The 20,462-nt window shown below is 39.6% G+C and overlaps 1 protein-coding gene across 1 annotated transcript; it reads right to left on the bottom strand.

Moving 5' to 3' along the window:
- Nucleotides 1-1,244: 1,244 nt before the first annotated feature.
- abcg2d (ATP-binding cassette, sub-family G (WHITE), member 2d) lies at nt 1,245-14,398 on the bottom strand. The gene is made up of 15 exons (XM_047364562.1): nt 14,187-14,398; nt 13,104-13,163; nt 11,793-11,907; nt 11,524-11,676; nt 11,272-11,429; nt 9,905-10,056; nt 9,718-9,813; nt 7,051-7,301; nt 5,207-5,289; nt 3,348-3,437; nt 3,151-3,272; nt 2,827-2,981; nt 2,081-2,170; nt 1,802-1,914; nt 1,245-1,713 (listed from the first exon to the last, which is right to left on the bottom strand). Exons 1-15 carry the CDS (start codon nt 14,396-14,398, stop codon nt 1,566-1,568), a joined length of 1,998 nt encoding a protein of 665 aa, XP_047220518.1. The 3' UTR covers nt 1,245-1,565.
- Nucleotides 14,399-20,462: the final 6,064 nt, after the last annotated feature.

Below are 20,462 nucleotides of genomic sequence, written 5' to 3'. Positions count from 1 at the left end.
AAATCAGCTTCTATACAGGGCTGTGAAAAAGTATTTGCCTCCTTGCAGATTCCTGCGTTTTTCACTAAAATGTTTCAGATCATCAGACTAACTTTATTATCACACAAAGGTAACCTGCATAAACAGAAAATGCACCCTTCAAACAATTATTTCATATGTACCCAAACCAACCTGTGTGAATTACCCCTAAACCTAATAACTGCTGTTTTGGATCATTCTCCTGCTGTAGAACCCAAGTGAGCTTAAAATCAGGACCATGAACCATGATGAGCAGAATTCATGCTACCACAAATTACAGCAAGTCATGCAGGTCCTGAAGCTGCAAAGCAGTCCCAGACCATCACACCACCACCACCGTGTTTGACTGTTTGTGCAACGTACTGTTTCTGAATGCTGTGTCAGTTTTTCTCCAGATGTGACTGGACCCGTATCTTCTCCTGTACCCCCGCCCCCAAGGAGGCCATTTTTGTTCAGTCTCTTTGTTATTGCTGCATAACGACCTTTGACCTTAACTGAGGCAAGGAAGGCCTGCAGAGCTTTAGATGTTCTGGATTCCTTTGCATGAGCTTTTGATGTGTTCCTTGAGTATTTTTGGTAGGCCAACCACTCCTGGGAAGGGTCTCCACTGTTCCATATTTTCTCCATTAGTGGATAATGGTTCCCAGTGTGGTTTTCTGGAGTCCTGAAGCCTTAGAGATAGTTTTGTAAGCCTTTTCAGGCTAATAAAAAACCAATGACTGTTTCTCATTTGTTCATGAATATCCTTAGATCTGGACATCATGTGTTGCTCGTTCAGAACGTTTAGCCTACTTCATGTTGTCAGACTGGTTCTGTTGTTGTGTTTTTTAATGCTACCAGTGATCAGGACTGGGCGTGGCAGGTGAAACGGAGCCAAAAAAACGTGTTTAATTACAGTTAATTCATGATTTACCAGGAGAGGGATTTTTTTTCATACGTTGCCAGGTTGGTTGGGATAGTTTTTGTTTTTAGTAAAAAACAAATCATCCATTAAAAAACTACATTCCTGTATTTACTCAGGTTTTCTTTGTATGGTATCGAAATTTGATTGATTGTTTTGTTTGTTGTGGGTTCTCACCGGGTACTCCGGCTTCCTCCCACAGTCCAAAGACATGCCTGTTAGGTAATTTGGTTTCTCTAAATTGTCCTTAGGTGTGTGAATGAGTGTGTGCATGGTTGACCTGGTGACCTGTCCAGGGTGTACCCCGCCTCTCGCCCGTAGACTGCTGGAGATAGGCACCAGCGTCCCTGCGACCCACTATGGAAGAAGCAGGTATAGAAAATGACTGACTGACTGTTTTAAAATAATAACTGTAGCGGAAAAGGGGGCAAGTACTTTTTCACAGCACTAAAATGTAACAAAAATGTAATTCTCCTAAAATGTACGCAGTTATAGAGGAGTTGTTTTCCTTCGTTGAGATTTCCACCAAGCATTTTTATTTGTCACTGCTGCCAGTCTGTTTTGAGAATTGGTGTTTTTAAGGGAAATATGTGTACACATGTGAGAGGTTGTCCCAAAATGTTGCAGTTAAATTCCGAGTCTCACTTTAAGTGAACTTCTTGATGTAGCGAAGCTTCAGGTAGGCAATCAAGAGGAATACGACCATCATAACGGTCAAAGCCACATGATTCTCCCACAGTCCCCAGGAGCTGTACTTTATCCCCAGGTAGTCCAGGTACTGCTCTCCTGTGCACCTGAAAGAACACGGTTCTCTGTTACTAGAAGATCGGAGGAGGATTTATGATCCAGTAAGATTCTGCCGTGTGCGGTTGGTTTACTCACATCTGGCCTGCTGAGCTCACACCACAGTCGGTCATTATGTCAGACATGTTGGCAGTTTGGATCGCAGGTTCCTCACAGAACTTCAAACCCACAAACTCATTGATCTTCAAGGCCTGAATGTGGAGAAAAAAGACATTAGTTACAACATACTTCAGGTGAACTCTGGGAACAGATAAGCTTTGCTACACTCAGTAGGTTTGTCAAACGTGGAAACACTGTACTTAAAATGTTTGAGGGAAAAACCTAAATTTCTCCTGGTTTCTCTCTGCTCACACTTACTGCGAAGCCGTATCGAGGAATACTGAAGTACTTCAGCCAAGCCAGCCAGTCCACGATGCTGGGAAGGTTCACAAGGAGGCCAGAGAAGATCTACAAACAAAATCCACAAACTTGGAGGCCTGCTTTCCACCATATGGCACTGATTCAGACCAGCAAATACTCAAAATCCAATTCATCCAAACCAACATTGGCAGCAGCTTTGATTGGGATCACTTTTTATTTTTTGTGCAAACTTTTTAAAGATTTTTTTTAATTGAAGTCTGTTCAAATGAGTGGCTTTACAGTGCATTGACATTTATTTATTTACCAGGTGGAAAACAATGATATGAAATTCTGAAGGGATTTCAACACACACAAAGATAATAGAAATCAAATTGCCAAGGGTGGGAATAATAATAAATATAATCCTTGATGAATTATTTTTGACTGATGAAATAAAGCTTAATTTTGATAAATGTGCAGAACCTCCTGGCTTTAAATGTGGGTTGGAATCAGATTAATAATCAAATAATTGGGAATAGATTACTGATAAATAGACTGATAGTTTATGACTTAAAATCACCAGCTGCAACACTGGAACCAGGCAGTCTTCATCTTTCCTATTAACATGGGTAACCTGAGTGGGTAATACTGGGTTTTAAAGCAAAAATGGCTTTTTATTATTAATCGTCACGATGAAGGTGATGTACATAAACTAAAAATGTTTATGCATTCTACTTGTTTTTCTGTACAGCTGCGTTTCTCACCATCATGAAGACAAACGTTATGGTCATGAAGATGTTGGCGAGAGCCACGACGCTCTGATCAGCTGAGATGGCCATAGTCATGGCTGTGGCTGTGTAGGCTACCAGGGTCACTGTAAATGTGAAGATGAGAAAACCTTCCACTGTGGACTTCAGCCCTGAGGAGACAAGTCATCATCACGGAGGTGTAAGTTTTCCTTCAATAACCCCAAAGATCAAGAACATTTTTAAAAGACTCCAAGACTGTCTGGCTCACTGGAAGGAAAGCCGATAGAAACAAAGAAGGGTTTGAATACTATGCACAGTACTCAGATCTGCGTTTCTTACCGATCAGAAAGTAGACAACGACGCTGAAGATAACCGAGGTGATGGTGCGCATGATGAGGTCACACAGGATTTTAGACAGAAAGTACACAGATACTCTGTAGTAGCCACTGATGTACTCATGCCTGTAACCAGACGGCACATTTTAAAAGTCCAAACTGTTAGCCACACATGTGGTGTCTTCCTGCAGGACTACATACACAAACAGGTTCCTCTCTGTGATGAAGAGCTCGGCTGCAGACACGGTGCTGAAACACTGGTTAGTCGTGATGAAGAAGAGGGCGCCCATCCTGCAGGGAACAAACCAGAAACAGTCACTGGATCCCTTTCTGGGATAAATCTCAATACTATTACTAAGGTTTTATCTTGTAGGTTACAGTAACTGGATCCAGTTTAAAATACAGCTGTTCGTATTAGGTTGGGATCCTGACTACAGATCTAAAATGTCCTCTTCCTGATCATTTCCCAGATGAATCTCGTGAGCTGTTCCTAAAACGTCCTTCAATATAACTTTCAAATCCATTAAATTTGCAGTAAACCTAATACGAAAGATGCACTGTGATCACAAGGGGGCACTAAAGTGAGGTCCAAGCTTGAAACTAAACTGGACAAAGTTTCTACTTTAACACAGTCACAAAACCGGATCCTTCTCAGATGTCCAACATGTCTCCTGTTGGTAACAGCTGCAGTTTTCTTTATGTACTTCCTGATCTAAATGGATCTGGCACAAAACAATGAATGTACATCATGAGTGAGAATCATCTAAAATCTTCTCCATGCACGGCCTTTTCTGCACTTTGAGTCTTATGTTGTGTCCTACATCCAAATGTTTCTGATGAGGCATCTCCAGAAGCTCTCTGTGAACAACCTCTGTAAACAGGAATTGTGTGGAAAGTCTAAACCTTATTCCCTGCAAACTTGCACTATTTACATACAAATATGGCTCCAGAATTCAAGCCATTTTGCGCTGAGGACAGATATAGACCGCAGAGTATTTATAAATTTTAGCTTTTTAACACATTTTTATTATTTTTTTCTTTTTGAAGGATTATTTATGAGGTTCTGACTATGATTGTGTAGTTCTGTACACAAGATAAAGGGAGTAGCTGCACATAATACAGCCCATATCTTCCTAGAACCTAAAGGTTATTTTCCTTCAACATACAGGGTACTTTCCAGAATATACAGGGTACCTAGAGGTTACTTTTATAAAACTGACAGGTAAAGTCTTTGGGATTTACTCGTTAGTTTCTAGAAACCCACAGGCTAGATCTCTTTTACTTTTGCAATGCGTACTTCCACTTTCTGAAACTTACAGATTACTTTCACAAAACATACAGGTTATGTTCCTGGAACAAGCGGTCACATTCCTGTTGACCAAAAGTTAGTTTTAGTTGCTTATGGGTTAATTTTTGCAGAACTTACAGGCTACATCCGTGAAACTTGCAAGGTATTTTTCTGTGACTGACAGGTTACTTTCCTGGAACTTCATAGTTACTTTCCTTGAGAATGCAAAATACATTCACAGAATGTACAGGTTGCTTTCCCAATACCTAGTGGTTACTTTCCTACATTTTACAATTTATTTTCTTAAAGTTCAAGGTTTGCAGAACTTACAGGTTACTCTCCTGGACAATACAGTTTATTTTCTGGGGAAAGTAAAGTGCCTTTAGGATCCAGGAAAGTAACCTGTGAGCTCCATAAGTCTTTGACGTACTTACTTTGGTGGAATTTATAGGTTATTTTCTAGAGCTCCCAGGTACAGGGAATTATATGTTACTTATTGTACAGTTACTTTCACAGGACTTACAGGTTATACTCCAGAACCTTCTAGAAGTTAAAAGCTGCTTTTCCTAAAGGTTACTTTTACACAAAGTAACCTGTAGGTTCTCGGCTATATTGTGTATTGGTACCAAACTGGGTACTTTTCAGTACTTTTCAAACTTAAAATCTATAATAAAGTTTTTAGCTGTTTTCTGGACATCTGTGCAGAACATTCTGTGAAAGGAGCTAAGAAACAACCTCAGCTTTAGGAAACATGTCAGGTCAGTTCTCTGACCTGTTTTGAAGACCACTCTGATCATGTTGGACTGCGAAGAAGATGACTCCCACAATGAGGGCAAGGAAAACATTAACTCCCACCTGCACACAGAATGAGAGGCAATGATTGGCCGGCCTTTACATGAGCAGTATTCCTCATGTCTTTACATGAGCAGTCCATGGAGCCAGAATCTTTGTAACGGGTCTTAATCAGAAGCTCAGCAGGATTTCTAAAAGGTCAAAGATGTTCTGTGGACTTTGGTTGCTGTTTATGTTAATATTTCTGATCATCTAATATTGTTTTATGTCAGACAAAGATAACGTGAGTGAATACAAAACTGTTTTCTAATGATGATTTAATTTATTGAGAGTAAAAAAGCTGCATGACCCTCAGTGTGCTTCAGGTTATGGTGGTTGGTTTGGAGGAGCGTTAGGAAGGTCACAAACTGATGTCGGGACAGACTCCTTCAGGATCTTCCGCTAGAGAGCAAAACTGATGGTTCCATCACTGAAAGCCATGCAAGTACACCAGACCATCACACCACCACTACCATGCTGGACTGTTGATGTTCTTTTCCTGAAATGCTGTGTTATGTTCACACCAGACGTAATGGCACCAAGACCTTCCAGGAAGCTCCACTTTTGCCTAATTAGCCAAGGAATATTTTCTCAAAAGTCTCAGTGATCATCCAGATGTATTGTGAGAAATGTGAGACAGATCTTTATGTTCTTTTGGGTCAGCAGGGGTTTTGGCCTTAGAACTCTCCATTGTGCTATTCTTTCCCAGTTTCTCTTTCTTATTGTTGAATCAGCTTTAGAGGTTGTTCTGGGTACTTGTGTGACCTCCGGGAGTCGTTTACCTGCTCTTGTAGTAATTTTGGTTGGCCGGCCGCTCCTAGGAAGGTTCAGCACCATTATATTTTTTCTCCATTTGTGGACAATGGCTCTCACTGTGGTTCTCTGGAGTCCCAAAGCTTCAGAAATGGTTTTACTGCCCTTTCCAGGCTGACAAATATAAATGACTTTGTTTTTCGTTTGTTATTGAATTTCTTTAGATTGGGGCACAATGTGCTGCTTTTAGCCTACTTCATGTTGTCAGACAGGTTCTTCTTAAGTGATTTCTTGATCGTGCAGTTCTGACAGTAATCAGGCCTGAGTGTGGCTAGTGAAATTGAACCAAAAACAATGTGGTCAATCACAGTTCATTCATGATTTTATAAGCTGGGGGGTATTCTTTTTTTTAACATAGGGGCAAGGTTGGTTTGGATAGCATTTCTCCTTAGTAAATGAAATCATCATTTGAAAACTGCCTTCATTTGATAATCGCAAAAATACAAGTGCAGAATTGGAAGAAAATGACCAAAAAAAGTTAAAAGGAGCACAAGTTTAAGCCTAACAATTGACAGGTCATGAGAGGACGGAGATGTTCCCAGGGTGAGCAGAAAAGTCAGTGAGGTTAAGGCTTTTTGACCTCATTCCCCTCAGTCCCTCATGTGGAATCAAGGGCGGCAAAGATCGACGGGTCATGGTGCCATCATGTGACGGCTCCCAGACTCGGGTCAAGGGGGATTTTGCCTGATATGATATCAGTTTAGATCTAAGCCCAAACAGGCAGGAGTAGGGTCACAACAGTCACCAAAGCCGATTAGAGCACCCATGCCACCTAGAGCACCTCTGGTGGGATTATTTTGACTTATTTAGGGCCAATTAGCTGTTGATAATTCTTAAAGTGAGGAGACTTCTAACAGCATCTTACCACCCTGGGATGACTAATGAGGGCAATAAAATGGCCTTTGCGTTTGTTGTTTATTAAGATTTATACATTACAAAACTGAGAAGATAACTAGAAATAACTAGGTTCACCTGAGCCACAGACGTTTGTGGAGTCAACATGAGGGTCTGGAAGGTTCTCTGAAAAACCCATCGAAGTTGGTGAAGGAAGGAGCTGTTGTAGGTGATGCTGTGGGACCTCATCTGTGATTTACATTCCTTATTTTGGAGAATAAGCCTTAACTCAGCTTGTGCGTCGCTGCAGTAGCTGCTGTTCCTGTACTCTTCTACAAGGTGTTTCTCGATATTCTGCCTGGTAGAAGAAAGATCCTCAAAGGTCAGATCTGTTTATGAACACACAAGGTAAAAAAGCTTTTAAGTGTTGAAAATACCTCATGACAAGAGTCAGAATCAGACTGCATCACAGCAGACGAAGGCCTAATTCATCCATTTCCATGTTTCACACTGCAGTCACTCATTAACAGGACACCAAGATACCTGAACTGATCCCACTGAGACAGAGACTCACCTTGAAACTCTGACTCTCATCCCAGTTGCTTCATACTTGCTTGCAAATCAGTCCAGAGCATACTTTAAACTGTGGCTTTATAATTACTCGCAGAACCACATCATCCCCAAAAAGCAAGGATAAGGCCCTGGGTTCCCCAGTCCAGACATCATCGGCTCTACGACTAAACATTGATCTTGTCCATGAAGACCATAAACAAGATTGGTGACAAGAGGGAACCCTGATGGAGTCCAAGGACACAGGTTTTGCTGATACCGGAACCAGATAGCCCATGAAACCATTCCCAGCACCCCACATGGCTGCAGCAACCCCACTGAATGCTCTAAGGGTTTTAGAGACAGAGGCACCGAGGAAGAGACAGGAGGTAGAGCTGGAGGTAGCAGAGATGAAGGTGTTGAGGTTTTCTTTGGGAGTAAAGAGAATGGATAGGATCAGGAATGTCAGAGGGAGAGCTCATGATGTAAAGAGGAGGGATAGTGAGAACATCGGTAGAAAGATGCTAAGACTGGAACTGCCAGGCAGGAGGAAGACCAAAGAGGGGATTTATAAATGGAGTGAAGGAGGACATGAAGGTAGTGGATGTGAGAGAAGAAGATGCAGAAGATGGGGTTAGATGGCTGTGGCGACCCCTGAAAGGGAAAAGCCTAAAAAAGAATAAGAAGAGAGCAGAGGTGGTCCTCAAATCTCTGGTAAGTTTTATATGTGTATTTGCTACAACACATAATTAAAATCCTTGAACTCCCAGTGTCCAACCAAGGAAACATCTGAAACATGCTGGGCAATGGCCATCGAGGACTGGAGTTGCCCATCCCTGTTTTAAGCATACTATACCAGGGAACCTGAGAATGTGATTGTAATGAGGCAGCTACAAGATGCCAACAATGTCCAGAACCTTCAGCATATCAGGACAAGTCTCTTCTGCTTCTGGCATCCTGCCACCAGGGGGCCTGTTAACTATGTCAACAAGCTCTTGCACGGTAATGGACGGGCATTCCTCTGATCTTCAGACTCTGCTTCTGCGTTAGAGGACCCTGTGACCGGATTAGGAAGATTGTCAAACTGATTCCTCAACCTTTTCCTAATGTCTTTTGCACCATGTCTGGAGCTCCCTCTGCCAAACCAAGCACATCCTGGGATCACTTTCCATTTTTGACTTGACCAACAGTTTGTCAGAATTTTATTGAAGCCAATGAAAAATCCTCCTCTATAAGCTCTCTTTGAATTGTATTGAGGACGCTGGGAACAGGGATCAAGCATTTGACCGAGTGTCTTGGTAACTCTGGAGGAGCTATAGAGATCCACAGCTCAGGTGGGAGAATCTATTAACAGAACAACCCAGTTGTGCACTCCACAAATTTGACCTTTATGTAAGAGTGGCATGCGAAAAGCAATTATTAAAACCAGCAATATGCGGGGAAGAACTCTAGAAGCTCGAAGTTTTCAGGTAAGACGGTCTTTATTATCCATGGCAGGACACAGACAGGGTAGCCAACACACGAGATCGCACATACACATAACATAACATAAGGAACCAGCGGGGAACAACGGAAACAAACGGGCTTAAATACAAAACTGAACAGCAGGGGGAACCAATGAGGAGGGAAAACACAGAACAGGTGTGGGATTGGGGTGCAGGGAGACAAAAAACAAAGGATCAGACCAGGTAATATTACAAAAAACACAAGCAGGTATAACAATTTAGCTCTGACCAATGAATAATTTATACACACAATCTTAACCTCAAGAGATGAACCATGACACACAGCAGAGAACTGGGCATGAAACCTCTTTGGGAATTTAGTTACCAGCATCCTGTCGCAAAGACAGGAAGTTAATGTACAAATTCTAGGATTTTAGCTTCAAAAAGGTAAATCCCAAACAGCTAGTAGCTTTAACCTTGGCTCACAGCAGAAAATCCACTAATAGATGCTCCTTTGTCAGGTTTTTGCTGGACTTTTTGCAGCTTTCTTAAAGACTTGACTGCCAGATACAGCTCATCTCCTAGAGACATTTCTTTTTGACCTGGTACTTCTTCTCTAGCTCTTCACTTGTCCACTCATTTTTGAGACACACACCAACAATATGGTGGTCATAGTTCTGGTTCACAATGACTGGAGAAATGGATGCAAAGAGCAACCAAAGACATCTGAGCAGCTTTGAAGATGATGGTTGTTAAAACCCTGATCAAAGCCAGTTATCCGTAGAAATTAAATGTTTATAAGGGAATTTACCTCCTGTGTCTTGAACTTTGGTTGGCTTAGTGAAGTCTCCGTTTATAACGTCCAGAAAGAAGTCCGCTGGGTTGTTGTGGGGCTCACATGTAAAGCCTGGAACATTAAAACACACCTAACAAAATCAATCAAGAACAGCAACAGGTCTACAAAGATATGGAGACATTCTTTATGAATCCTTGGTCACCAATATTGGCAAAGTAGTCCAGAGTGTTGGGGGCTGGTCCATGGTACACCATTCTCCCACCAACCAACAGAGTCAAGGTGTCAAACAGCCGGTAGATGGAGTAGCGAGGCTGGTGGATAGACATGATTATAGTCCGACCATGACTGGCCATCCTGAGGACACAGTGAACTCAGTCAAGCCACACTGCACCGTATCTATATAATATAAATACAAACATGCTATTTTGCATTCCTATATAAACAGATGCGAAGCAACAAGAATGGGGTCTTGAGATTCACTAAAAACATTAGACTAAATAACAAAAACAGTAATGGTAAAACATGATGTAAATGTTGAAAGATTAAAAACAGCAAGAGTCTGTTGATGCAGTTTGGGTTGTCATTGTGCTCTCGTGTAAGTTAGTGCATTTTGTGCAATCTGTTCACTAAAACCAGCCGCCACAAAGACAGTTTCTTCCCCCAGGATGTTTCTCTGATGAACATTTAATAGAATACAAAACAACAGCATAAAGATGTTGCAAATGCACCTTTTTCATGAGATATGTGTATATTGTACATTGTAAATTGTAAATTTGTATATTCTGTAATGCAAAAACAGAACAAAAGAGCAAAGTGTACCGGAGGCAAATTCCTTGTTTGTTTGCACAAACTTGGCAATAAAGCTGATTCTGATTCTGATTCTGAATTGCATGAATTTTCAACCGATTGTCATGGTCAAGAGTCCCTTTCCTGGGACTTTGTGGGTCACAAGATGAAAATCATTCAGCATCCTGAGTCATCTCCTATGCTGTACTCTCTTCAGCTCACCACACAGGTTTTCGACAGGACTTACATCTGAGACATGCAGGGAAGAAGGTCGATTTTGTGTCAAGGGAGCCACTTTTGTGCTGTTTAGGCTAATTGTCGTTCTAAAAGATCCAAGGATGAGATATTTTCAGTTGTATGGCAAAGGCCGGCAGATATTTATTTGAAATGTTCCAGTATTTCAAAGAGATCCTGATGCTTTGCACTCTAACATGGTTCCTAGGCCTTTGGAAGAGGAACAGAGCCACAATATCACAGATCCTCTACCATACACCACATACCACACCACAGTACCTGGAGTGCAATCTCGACCTTAGTCTGACCAAAGCACACACTTACTGTTAAAATCTGAGTATAGTTTAGCAAACTCAACACACATCTTCCTTACTTTAATGGCATTTTCTGTTTTTCCCATTTTGAATAGTGGCTAAGAGAAACGAGGGCTCTCTAATGTCATATTTATATCCCAAAGAAACAGGGAAGAATGGGTTACTAATGAAAACTTTGTCCAAAATCTGTCTGTGATTGCATAAAAGAAGCAAGAAAAATTTGGGTTTTGTTCACCTTTTCAGCAGCCGCAGCACCGAGTTGGCGGTGCTGGCATCAAGCCCTGAGGTCGGTTCATCCAGAAACAGAACAGCAGGATCAATGATCAGCTCCATCCCAATGTTGGTTCTCTTTCTCTCTCCTCCTGAGATTCCCCGGGTCATCTGTGAGCCCACCTGAAGAAGCAGATAAATATAAAAAAACAGATATTTTGGCTTCTAGAGCAGACTAACAGATAGAAATACTGTTGAGAAAGTTATGGTCTTCTACCTTAGAGTCAGCCACTTTGGTGAGACACAGTTCCCTAATAAGATTATTGACTCGAGCCTCCTTCTCACTTTGTGGCACAGCGGTCGGAAGCCGTAACGCTGCAGAAAAACTAAGATTCTGCCTCACAGTCAGGGTGCCCATAACCACATCTTCCTAGAAGGGAGACAATATCAAGCACATAACAGTTACCCTGTAATACGTACCATTATTCAGGGCTCCCTAAGCCCATTTTTAGTTGATAAGGAAACATAGCTGTTTGATTACTTCACCTGGACCACGTAGCCAGAGAGACACTTGAAGTTTGGAGGCTGTGGTGCTCCGTCAATAAGAACTTCCCCTGATAGACCCAGAGGATTCTTCCTCCCAGCCAGAATATCCAAAAATCTTTAGGGAACGCAATATTGTCACATATTAATATCATGGGATTTACAAAAACATTTGTAGTTAGCAGTGAAATGTTTATATGTTTATCTATATGTCCTAATGTCTTCAAGAAATACAAGCTTGTCTTGATGACATACCAACCAAAGTTGCTGTTGGAGGTACTGCTTCACCTAACTGCGGTATATGTACGCTCTTTTCAGAACTATTGGGTCGGAGCATATCTGTTCAGCTATATTTCTCTCCTAGAAGAAGCCACAGCAGAGCTTCTGCTGCCATTAACGTTGTGTAGATTTTCTTCAACAGAAAAAACACTCCTGCACCAGCTTCTGTGATTTTTGTGCGTCTGCCTTCGGTCCTCTTACTACCAGGTTGGTGCGGCAGATGGCTGATCAAACTGAGCCGAATTCTGCAGGAGGTTTCTTCCTGTGAAGAAGAAGTTGTTCCTTCCCACTGTCATGACATGCTTGCTCAGGTGGAGGAATTACTGCAAAGTCAATGACTCAGTGCAGTCAGCAGGTCTTCCTTCGATAGATAACCATTGACCAACTCACATTATAAACTAAAATTGACTGCACTACATTCTAAATCTGTCTCTATATGTCTATATGTCTCTTAGATTTTGTACAACTATCAGGTGAAGCATCTGTGTGTTTGAGCTTAAATAATCATGAAGAACTATGCTGACACTATTGACCTCTTTCTTTGTTTGAAAGCCACCAATCAAACAGCAAAAGTTCCACAATGGAGGCAGGAAACCTAAATGAGGTGAAAAATTGGTTTTTAGAGAACAGAAAAAACTACGCTTATAGCAGCACCGTGTTAATCAAATGTTGCTAAAAACTGTGAAGGATTTTGCATCACATTGTCTTTTACTTCTCAGAAAACTCCAAATCATCTCCTCCCATATGTAACAGGTGTTTAAGCAATCAAAGCACAAATAGTTTCAATATGAATTGAAATGCATTATGAGACCTCAGCTTTCTCAACACAATCCATCATATTTTACTTACATTTTCCCTCCTAAAGGGTTTATTTTTCCGTGGAATTGTTTAGAATATTTATCATAATTAAGGTGGGAAAGGTTTTGAAATGATGTATTATGGGTAAACCTTTTCACATCACAAAAACCTGGCTTTTTTCCTGGGGTGTGGATGCTTTTTTTAATGTTTAAATGTAGATTAGTGATTGGTACTCACGAAGATTTTCCACTTCCAGTTGGTCCAAGAATGGCATTTAAACCAGGTCTCATAATCCCACTGAAACACAGACAAACAGGAATAAGCAGCAAATAAAAGAAAATAAATTTTAACAGTAATGATTCAGAGTTCAGTTTTACTGTAAAATCTGTGAGACGTTTGAGCAAAAGTAGACTACTCTCATTTGTTGAGCACATCCTGAAACCTCATAAATAATTTCTATTGTAGCACTTTTCCCAAGATCAGTTACTTCTTTGCCCCTTATAACTTCCTTTACAGGGCTTTTCTACCAGCAGGAGTAACATCTAACAAAAGGTAGAAACATAAAAACTAACTGAATAACCTAGAAAACAATTGAGGGAAAAATCCAAAGCAAATCCTTTGAAGCTATTAAAAAAAAGTCACAAAGAGTCAATGAAACAAAAAGAGAAATAAGACTGAATAAAACTCAGGAGATGGATCACGTGATGCCGTTTAATTCGTTTCCCTGGCAGTCTGCTCCTTAGTGCATTAGAGAGATTATATGCAAGAACCCATGCTTAATATAATATAATTAACAGAGTGGCAGGTGAAGGTCAAAACACTTGTGAAATTATTCATTCTTCCATGGGAAATGTCAGGAACCGTTAATACCATCTGAGAAGAACCACTATAAGAGTCCATTCACTATTGTTCTGCCATGTTCCCGGATACAATGAGCCAAATCCGGCAGAATTGTCAAGAACAATGTTCTTAAAGTTCTCCCTAATTTAACCGACTTGAAAGGGTTATTAAAATATGTTGCTATATTTGCCAAAAATAATTAGTTTAAATGTTTTCCTTCAGGTTGACAGACTAAAAAGGACTCACGTGATCTCAAAAGCTTTGAAAAATATTCGTAAGATTAGTTGAAAATCTACTTATTTTATTACAAAGAAAATATTTTCAACAGATGCAACTCTTACAGAAATTAAAAGTTAATTGACAACAAACTATGCTATGGCTGCATGAACGGACGGACGGATAATAATGTTCTAACATTACTATAATAATGATGATTTAATAGACGAAAGATGCAGAGATTTTATACAATTAACAACTTACTTGAGGTCCACCAGTATTTCCTTTGGGCTTAGTTTAGCTTTGCAGAAGAAGCCACTCCTCATATGTACGTTATACTGGATGTTGTGGAAGCTCACAGTGGAACCACAAGCCTGTTTGGTTCTGTTTAAATCCGTGCTCATCTTTGATTGAGCGATCCCGTTGGTGCCAATGTCTTCTATCATCGCAATGTTGATGTGACCGGCGCCCTCCATCAGTCTACACAGAACCAAGAACCCTGAAAGGATTGTGGATTATAGAGTTACTTTATTTATTCCCTAGAAACAAAATCTAACATGAATGACTTTAGAGTGCAGCTATGGTGGCTTTCATTTGCACTTGGAGTCATTGTGTTCCAAGTCAAATATTTCTCACTGATTCTGAACTCAAAATAATATATAGATGCCCGACTTATAAAACCTTGTAATGAATGCAGTGGTAAACTGTGTATTTGCAGTTCTAATGGTTTTTATCACACTAAAGTTATCAAATAGATATTACTTTACAACATGTATCTGTGAAAATGCCCCTTTGGAGTTTAAATTCGTCAAATGCAGAGAAATACTTTGATATTAACTGGTATTGCTAACAGTAGTTTAGTAACTACAAATCCCAGACTTGTATTACAAGCACAACAATTGGAAAATCCCACTGGGTTTCCATTTACAGGGGTTGGACAATGAAACTGAAACACCTGGTTTTAGACCACAATAATTTATTAGTATGGTGTAGGGCCTCCTTTTGCGGCCAATACAGCGTCAATTCATCTTGGGAATGACATATACAAGTCCTGCACAGTGGTCAGAGGGATTTTAAGCCATTCTTCTTGCAGGATAGTGGCCAGGTCACTACGTGATACTGGTGGAGGAAAATGTTTCCTGACTCGCTCCTCCAAAACACCCCAAAGTGGCTCAATAATATTTAGATTTGGTAACTGTGCAGGCCATGGGAGATGTTCAACTTCACTTTCATGTTCATCAAACCAATCTTTCACCAGTCTTGCTGTGTGTATTGGTGCATTGTCATCCTGATACACGGCATTGCCTTCAGGATACAATGTTTGAACCATTGGATGCACATGGTCCTCAAGAATGGTTCGGTAGTCCTTGGCAGTGACACGCCCATCTAGCACAAGTATTGGACCAAGGGAATGCCATGATATGGCAGCCCAAACCATCACTGATCCACCCCCATGCTTCACTCTGGGCATGCAACAGTCTGGGTGGTACGCTTCTTTGGGGCTTCTCCACACCGTAACTCTCCAGGATGTGGGGAAAACAGTAAAGGTGGACTCATCAGAGAACAATACATGTTTCACATTGTCCACAGCCCAAGATTTGCGCTCCTTGCACCATTGAAACCGACGTTTGGCATTGGCATGAGTGACCAAAGGTTTGGCTATAGCAGCCCGGCCGTGTATATTGACCCTGTGGAGCTCCCGACGGACAGTTCTGGTGGAAACAGGAGAGTTGAGGTGCACATTTAATTCTGCCGTGATTTGGGCAGCCGTGGGTTTATGTTTTTTGGATACAATCCGGGTTAGCACCCGAACATCCCTTTGAGACAGCTTCCTCTTGCATCCACAGTTAATCCTGTTGGATGTGGTTCGTCCTTCTTGGTGGTATGCTGACATTACCCTGGATACCGTGGCTCTTGATACATCACAAAGACTTGCTGTCTTGGTCACAGATGCGCCAGCAAGACGTGCACCAACAATTTGTCCTCTTTTGAACTCTGGTATGTCACCCATAATGTTGTGTGCATTTCAATATTTTGAGCAAAACTGTGCTCTTACCCTGCTAATTGAACCTTCACACTCTGCTCTTACTGGTGCAATGTGCAATCAATGAAGACTGGCTACCAGGCTGGTCCAATTTAGCCATGAAACCTCCCACACTAAAATGACAGGTGTTTCAGTTTCATTGTCCAGCCCCTGTACATCAACCTCATCTATAACCAATGTCTGATGAAAGTTAACTGTGTACCAGTTGCAAGTTAGAAAACCAGTGAAATTAACTGGTTCTTGTACTCATAATATCAACATTTGCCAAACAAAGGATTTTTCTTTAACTTTATGCTATCAAACTCTAAGTTAACATGTTCACAAACCAATGTTAGCTACAGCCATACATTTATTTAGATAGAAGTCATTAGAAGTTCAAAAAAATTGTTCATTACTTAGACTTAGGCTTTTAACCATTGGCAATTCTAGCTTCTGCAGAAAAATTAAATGCACAGTTAGGGTTCAGTTTGTAGTCAGAAGTTGTAATAACCAAGTTCCAAGTTGAAAAAAAGTTATCTGGAAACTCCTAAGGATCCGAATTCTGATTGAGGTTTCTTCCTGTTTAAAGGAAGTCCTTCCTTCCCAGAGTCACCACATGCTTGCTCAGGAGGAAGCATTGCTGTTAATGACTTCCCTAGATGGATAACACTTTACCAGTTGGCATTATATGGGTCACCAAGTTCGTATTGTATCATAATTACAACTGAATTGTAACCGAATCTGAATCTGTCTATTTTACTGGCTTCCACTGGTATGAATGATTTGGTTACATATTGCTATACAGTTGGCAATGAATTGCACCTGGTTGTCTTGTAAAGTACTAGTACAATATGGCGGTGTGTGTATGAAATGTTATTTGATGTGTTAGATGTTTACTCCAAAATCAGAATTGCTGAGTTTTAAGTAAAAATAAAAAAAAATAAAAATCAAGTGAAGAGCCCAATGTAGATGGAATAATGGCTTAGGAAGAGTGACCCCAAGCCCCAGGTTTCAAAATCCAATATGGCTGCTGCACGTGTAGATATAGTTAAAGTTGAAGAAATAAACTGGTATTTGAACACATTGTACTGAACATTTATCTGTTCAACGTTAACTTAATGCTAGTATGTTTTAAATACAGAGAAGAATATTATTTTTGTCTTGAACGGTTGATAGCTGTTAGCGTGGTCAATGTTAACAGCACAGATATCCCTAAAAATTAAAACAGCAACTGCTTTAGAACTGAATCAAAATCCATGAAAATGTTTTAGTCTGTTCCTTGGTTTTTTCTTAGAAGAAACATTTTTACAAATACCAAAGACAGCTGAAACCAAATCTAAACTTATTGTTCCTGTTTATGTCCAAGCTAGCATTAAGCTAGTGTTTACTTTGCAGCTAGCCACTGACAGTTTCAATAGTAAAGGAAAATTGGTTTATTTATTTTTGCTATTTGATAAGATTAGAGAAAGATTTAATGTGTGTTCAGTCATTCCTAGATCTGAGTTCTGACTTCTGAAGTTAATGGATCGTAGTTACTCTGCGTAGGTGCTGCTGTTCCTATTAGCCCTGCTGGTGGCTAACAAATAAAGCTACTTGCTTAAACTTGAAAAAATATCAACCTCTAAGTGAAACTAAACCTCCACTTGTTCCACTTTACGCACAAGCCAGCTTTAATTTAGAATTAGCACAGCTAGCCCCTTAAATTTAATGAGCAGCTGCTTCAAACGTAAGCAAAACACATAGGAATTTTGGTTTGCTTATTTATTTTGCCATAAAATGTTGTTAATAAAACAGAAAGAACATATCACTTCTAAGTAAATTATCTCCATTTCTGACGAACGTTATATTTATTTCATGTAATAGTCCGGTATGAAGGATCTCAACCCATTTACCAACTTTACATCAACAAAACTATATAAATCTGTTATTTGAAATCCTGTGTTCAAAAGAAAGCGGAACATTTCAGATTAAATTTATTAGTATTTTAATCTATATGTGGCTGGTTAATGTGCAGACCTAACACCAAATATTAACCTTTTACATGCTAAACGTTTCAAATATTCATACTCTCAAAAACCAACATTGATTATGCTGGATGGCCATGACAGCTTATGAAGGGTCAAATGTTTTAAAAAAAAGATTATTTTATAATCAGCAAATAAGTGGAGCTGTTGAACAAATCTACAGAGGCCTCGAGGGGACATGGGGGAATTTTTTTCTTTTGCGTCCCAACGGAATACTTTTGCATTCGCTCACAAAAGTTTTTAATCACCTTGAGAAAGCTGTGCATTTTGGAACTGCAGCACAGATGACAAACTGCTCACAAAACAACACTGATATTGGTATGGTTTATTTGTCATATGCAGGTTAACATGCAGTCAACAATGCAATTAAATGCTTAAGATAAGAAGAACCGTTCAAATCACGATAAAAAACAAAAGCACTAATGGCATGCAAAAAAAAAGTACACATCATGCAGCAGCAATAAGTAAATGTGGTTTCGTGCAGTATTATTGTCCAGAGTTCAGTAGTTTGACAGCTTATGGATAATAAGTGTCTTTAAGTCTGATTGAAGATAATTTTATTTAAGGCCAATTTCAAAATAAAACTCAATAAATCTCAAAAACGGGTCTCCCACAAAGTATTGCGAGATAACGCAAAGACTATTGCGTGAGAACACAAAAGTATTGCGTGGGAACGAAAAGAAAAAAATTCCTCCATGTCCCCTCGTGGGCTCCGTACAAATCTACTGCTCTAAAAGTATTTCACTTTCATAAAATACTGTGGTGGAAGCCGTTTCTGAAACTGCCTGAGCAAAATATCCTAAATTTGTCTAATTAGTATAAAAATATTTTTAAATGTTTGGTGTTGCTTAATTGGTTTATTAAACCATCGTGCTGAAATTGTAGATTGACAAAAATGGTACTCTTATTTAAATTTTTTATTTACTTAGTTATTACAGTTTTGTTTTAATTTTAATAATATTGTTTTTACTGTTATTATTTTAGTTTGTGGCTCATTTTTTTTAGTTTTCTATACTTTTTTTTGCTTGTTCTATTTGCTCCATTAATCTATTGCTTATATTTTCTGAATTAGAGACCAGTGCAGTTCATTCTAAGCCACACAAAGTGATGCATTAATAAAATATATAGAAAATTAAAACTGATTTGACATTTGGATTACTCATAATGAAATAAGCTGTCACTTTTCAATGACATTTTTTAGCTATAAAATTAATAACTTACATCTGAAACACTCATCACAAGATGTTATATTTGAATATTTTACAGCATGCTTGGAATAGGCCACTGATTGATGTCACTCTTTTTAAGATTTAATCTTATAAATGTAAACTCAGATAATGTAAATTAAATTAGTCGTCCGTTCTGTCAAATTCAACAAATTAAGTTTATCAAGATTTTATTGGCCCTTAATTATCATTTAAAAATAATCTAACACCTAAAAATGAGAACATCCTCATTACTTCTTGGTTCTATTATTTGTGAGGATTTCTCTACTTCTGCGGGGAATTTAAATGCTTTTTAAGAGAAGAGAAAACAGACCAACAGCTTTGATAAATGCAAAGGAAATAATGAAATACAGCATAGTATAGCAAATTGTCACAGTAGCCAGCAGACTTTCTGCTGCGTAACGCATCATTTTTTCCCTGAACAGTTTACTGGAGTTTCTGTGCCTGAGATAAAATCACCTCGCAACACATTTTTCCCTAACAGGTGCTGTCTTGCTGTGTGAAATCTGAGGAAAAGGATCACCACTATGATGAAAAAGTAATAAATGTATTTTAAACTACTTACCGCTTGATGAAGAAGAGAGAAGACGGCTGCTGCAGACTGACAGAACAGAGGAACTGTTCAAGCTGAATAATATCAACTTGTTAGGGACTGATAGGTTTAATGGCGACCCCCACCAAGCTGCATGGGGGTGTAACCCTTTATTTTCCCTTCAGCTGGTTGTTCAAACCTTCCACATCTCCCCCCTCAACCACCTTAATGATGATATAGACTTTAAAACATAGAGCTAACAACACTGCAGCTTTCTGTTCTTCATGTAGAGCTATGAAAAAGTATTTCTCCTGTTACCAATTTTGTGTCATCAGAGATAACCTACATAAATACAAAAAGGCTGTTTTGAAATTATTTTATTTATTGAAGGAAAACAGTGATCCAAACCAAACTGAACTTTTGTAAAAAAAATAATTCCTCCTCCAGGCGCTTTTTCTTTCTTTCTTCCAGTTCCACAAGACACACCCAGGCCTTATTACAGGCCTGACCTGTAGATTCAAGAACCTGTCTGACAACATGAAGTCGGCTAAACAAATTTAATAATTTAAATTTCATTCCCCGATCTAAAGAAGTTTACAATTAGATGAGAAAATTCATGATATCACCTCTTTTTTTTACAGCAGTGGGACTCCAGCAAGCTACAGTGAGGGCCAAAGGGAGAAAACATAGAGGCTGTGCAGAACCTTCCCAGGAGTGGCCGGCCGACCAAAATTA

This window comes from Girardinichthys multiradiatus, chromosome 5 (genome assembly GCF_021462225.1).
Source record: "Girardinichthys multiradiatus isolate DD_20200921_A chromosome 5, DD_fGirMul_XY1, whole genome shotgun sequence".
NCBI classification, from domain to species: Eukaryota; Metazoa; Chordata; class Actinopteri; order Cyprinodontiformes; family Goodeidae; genus Girardinichthys; species Girardinichthys multiradiatus.
This window is presented reverse-complemented; position numbering and strand designations above follow the sequence as displayed.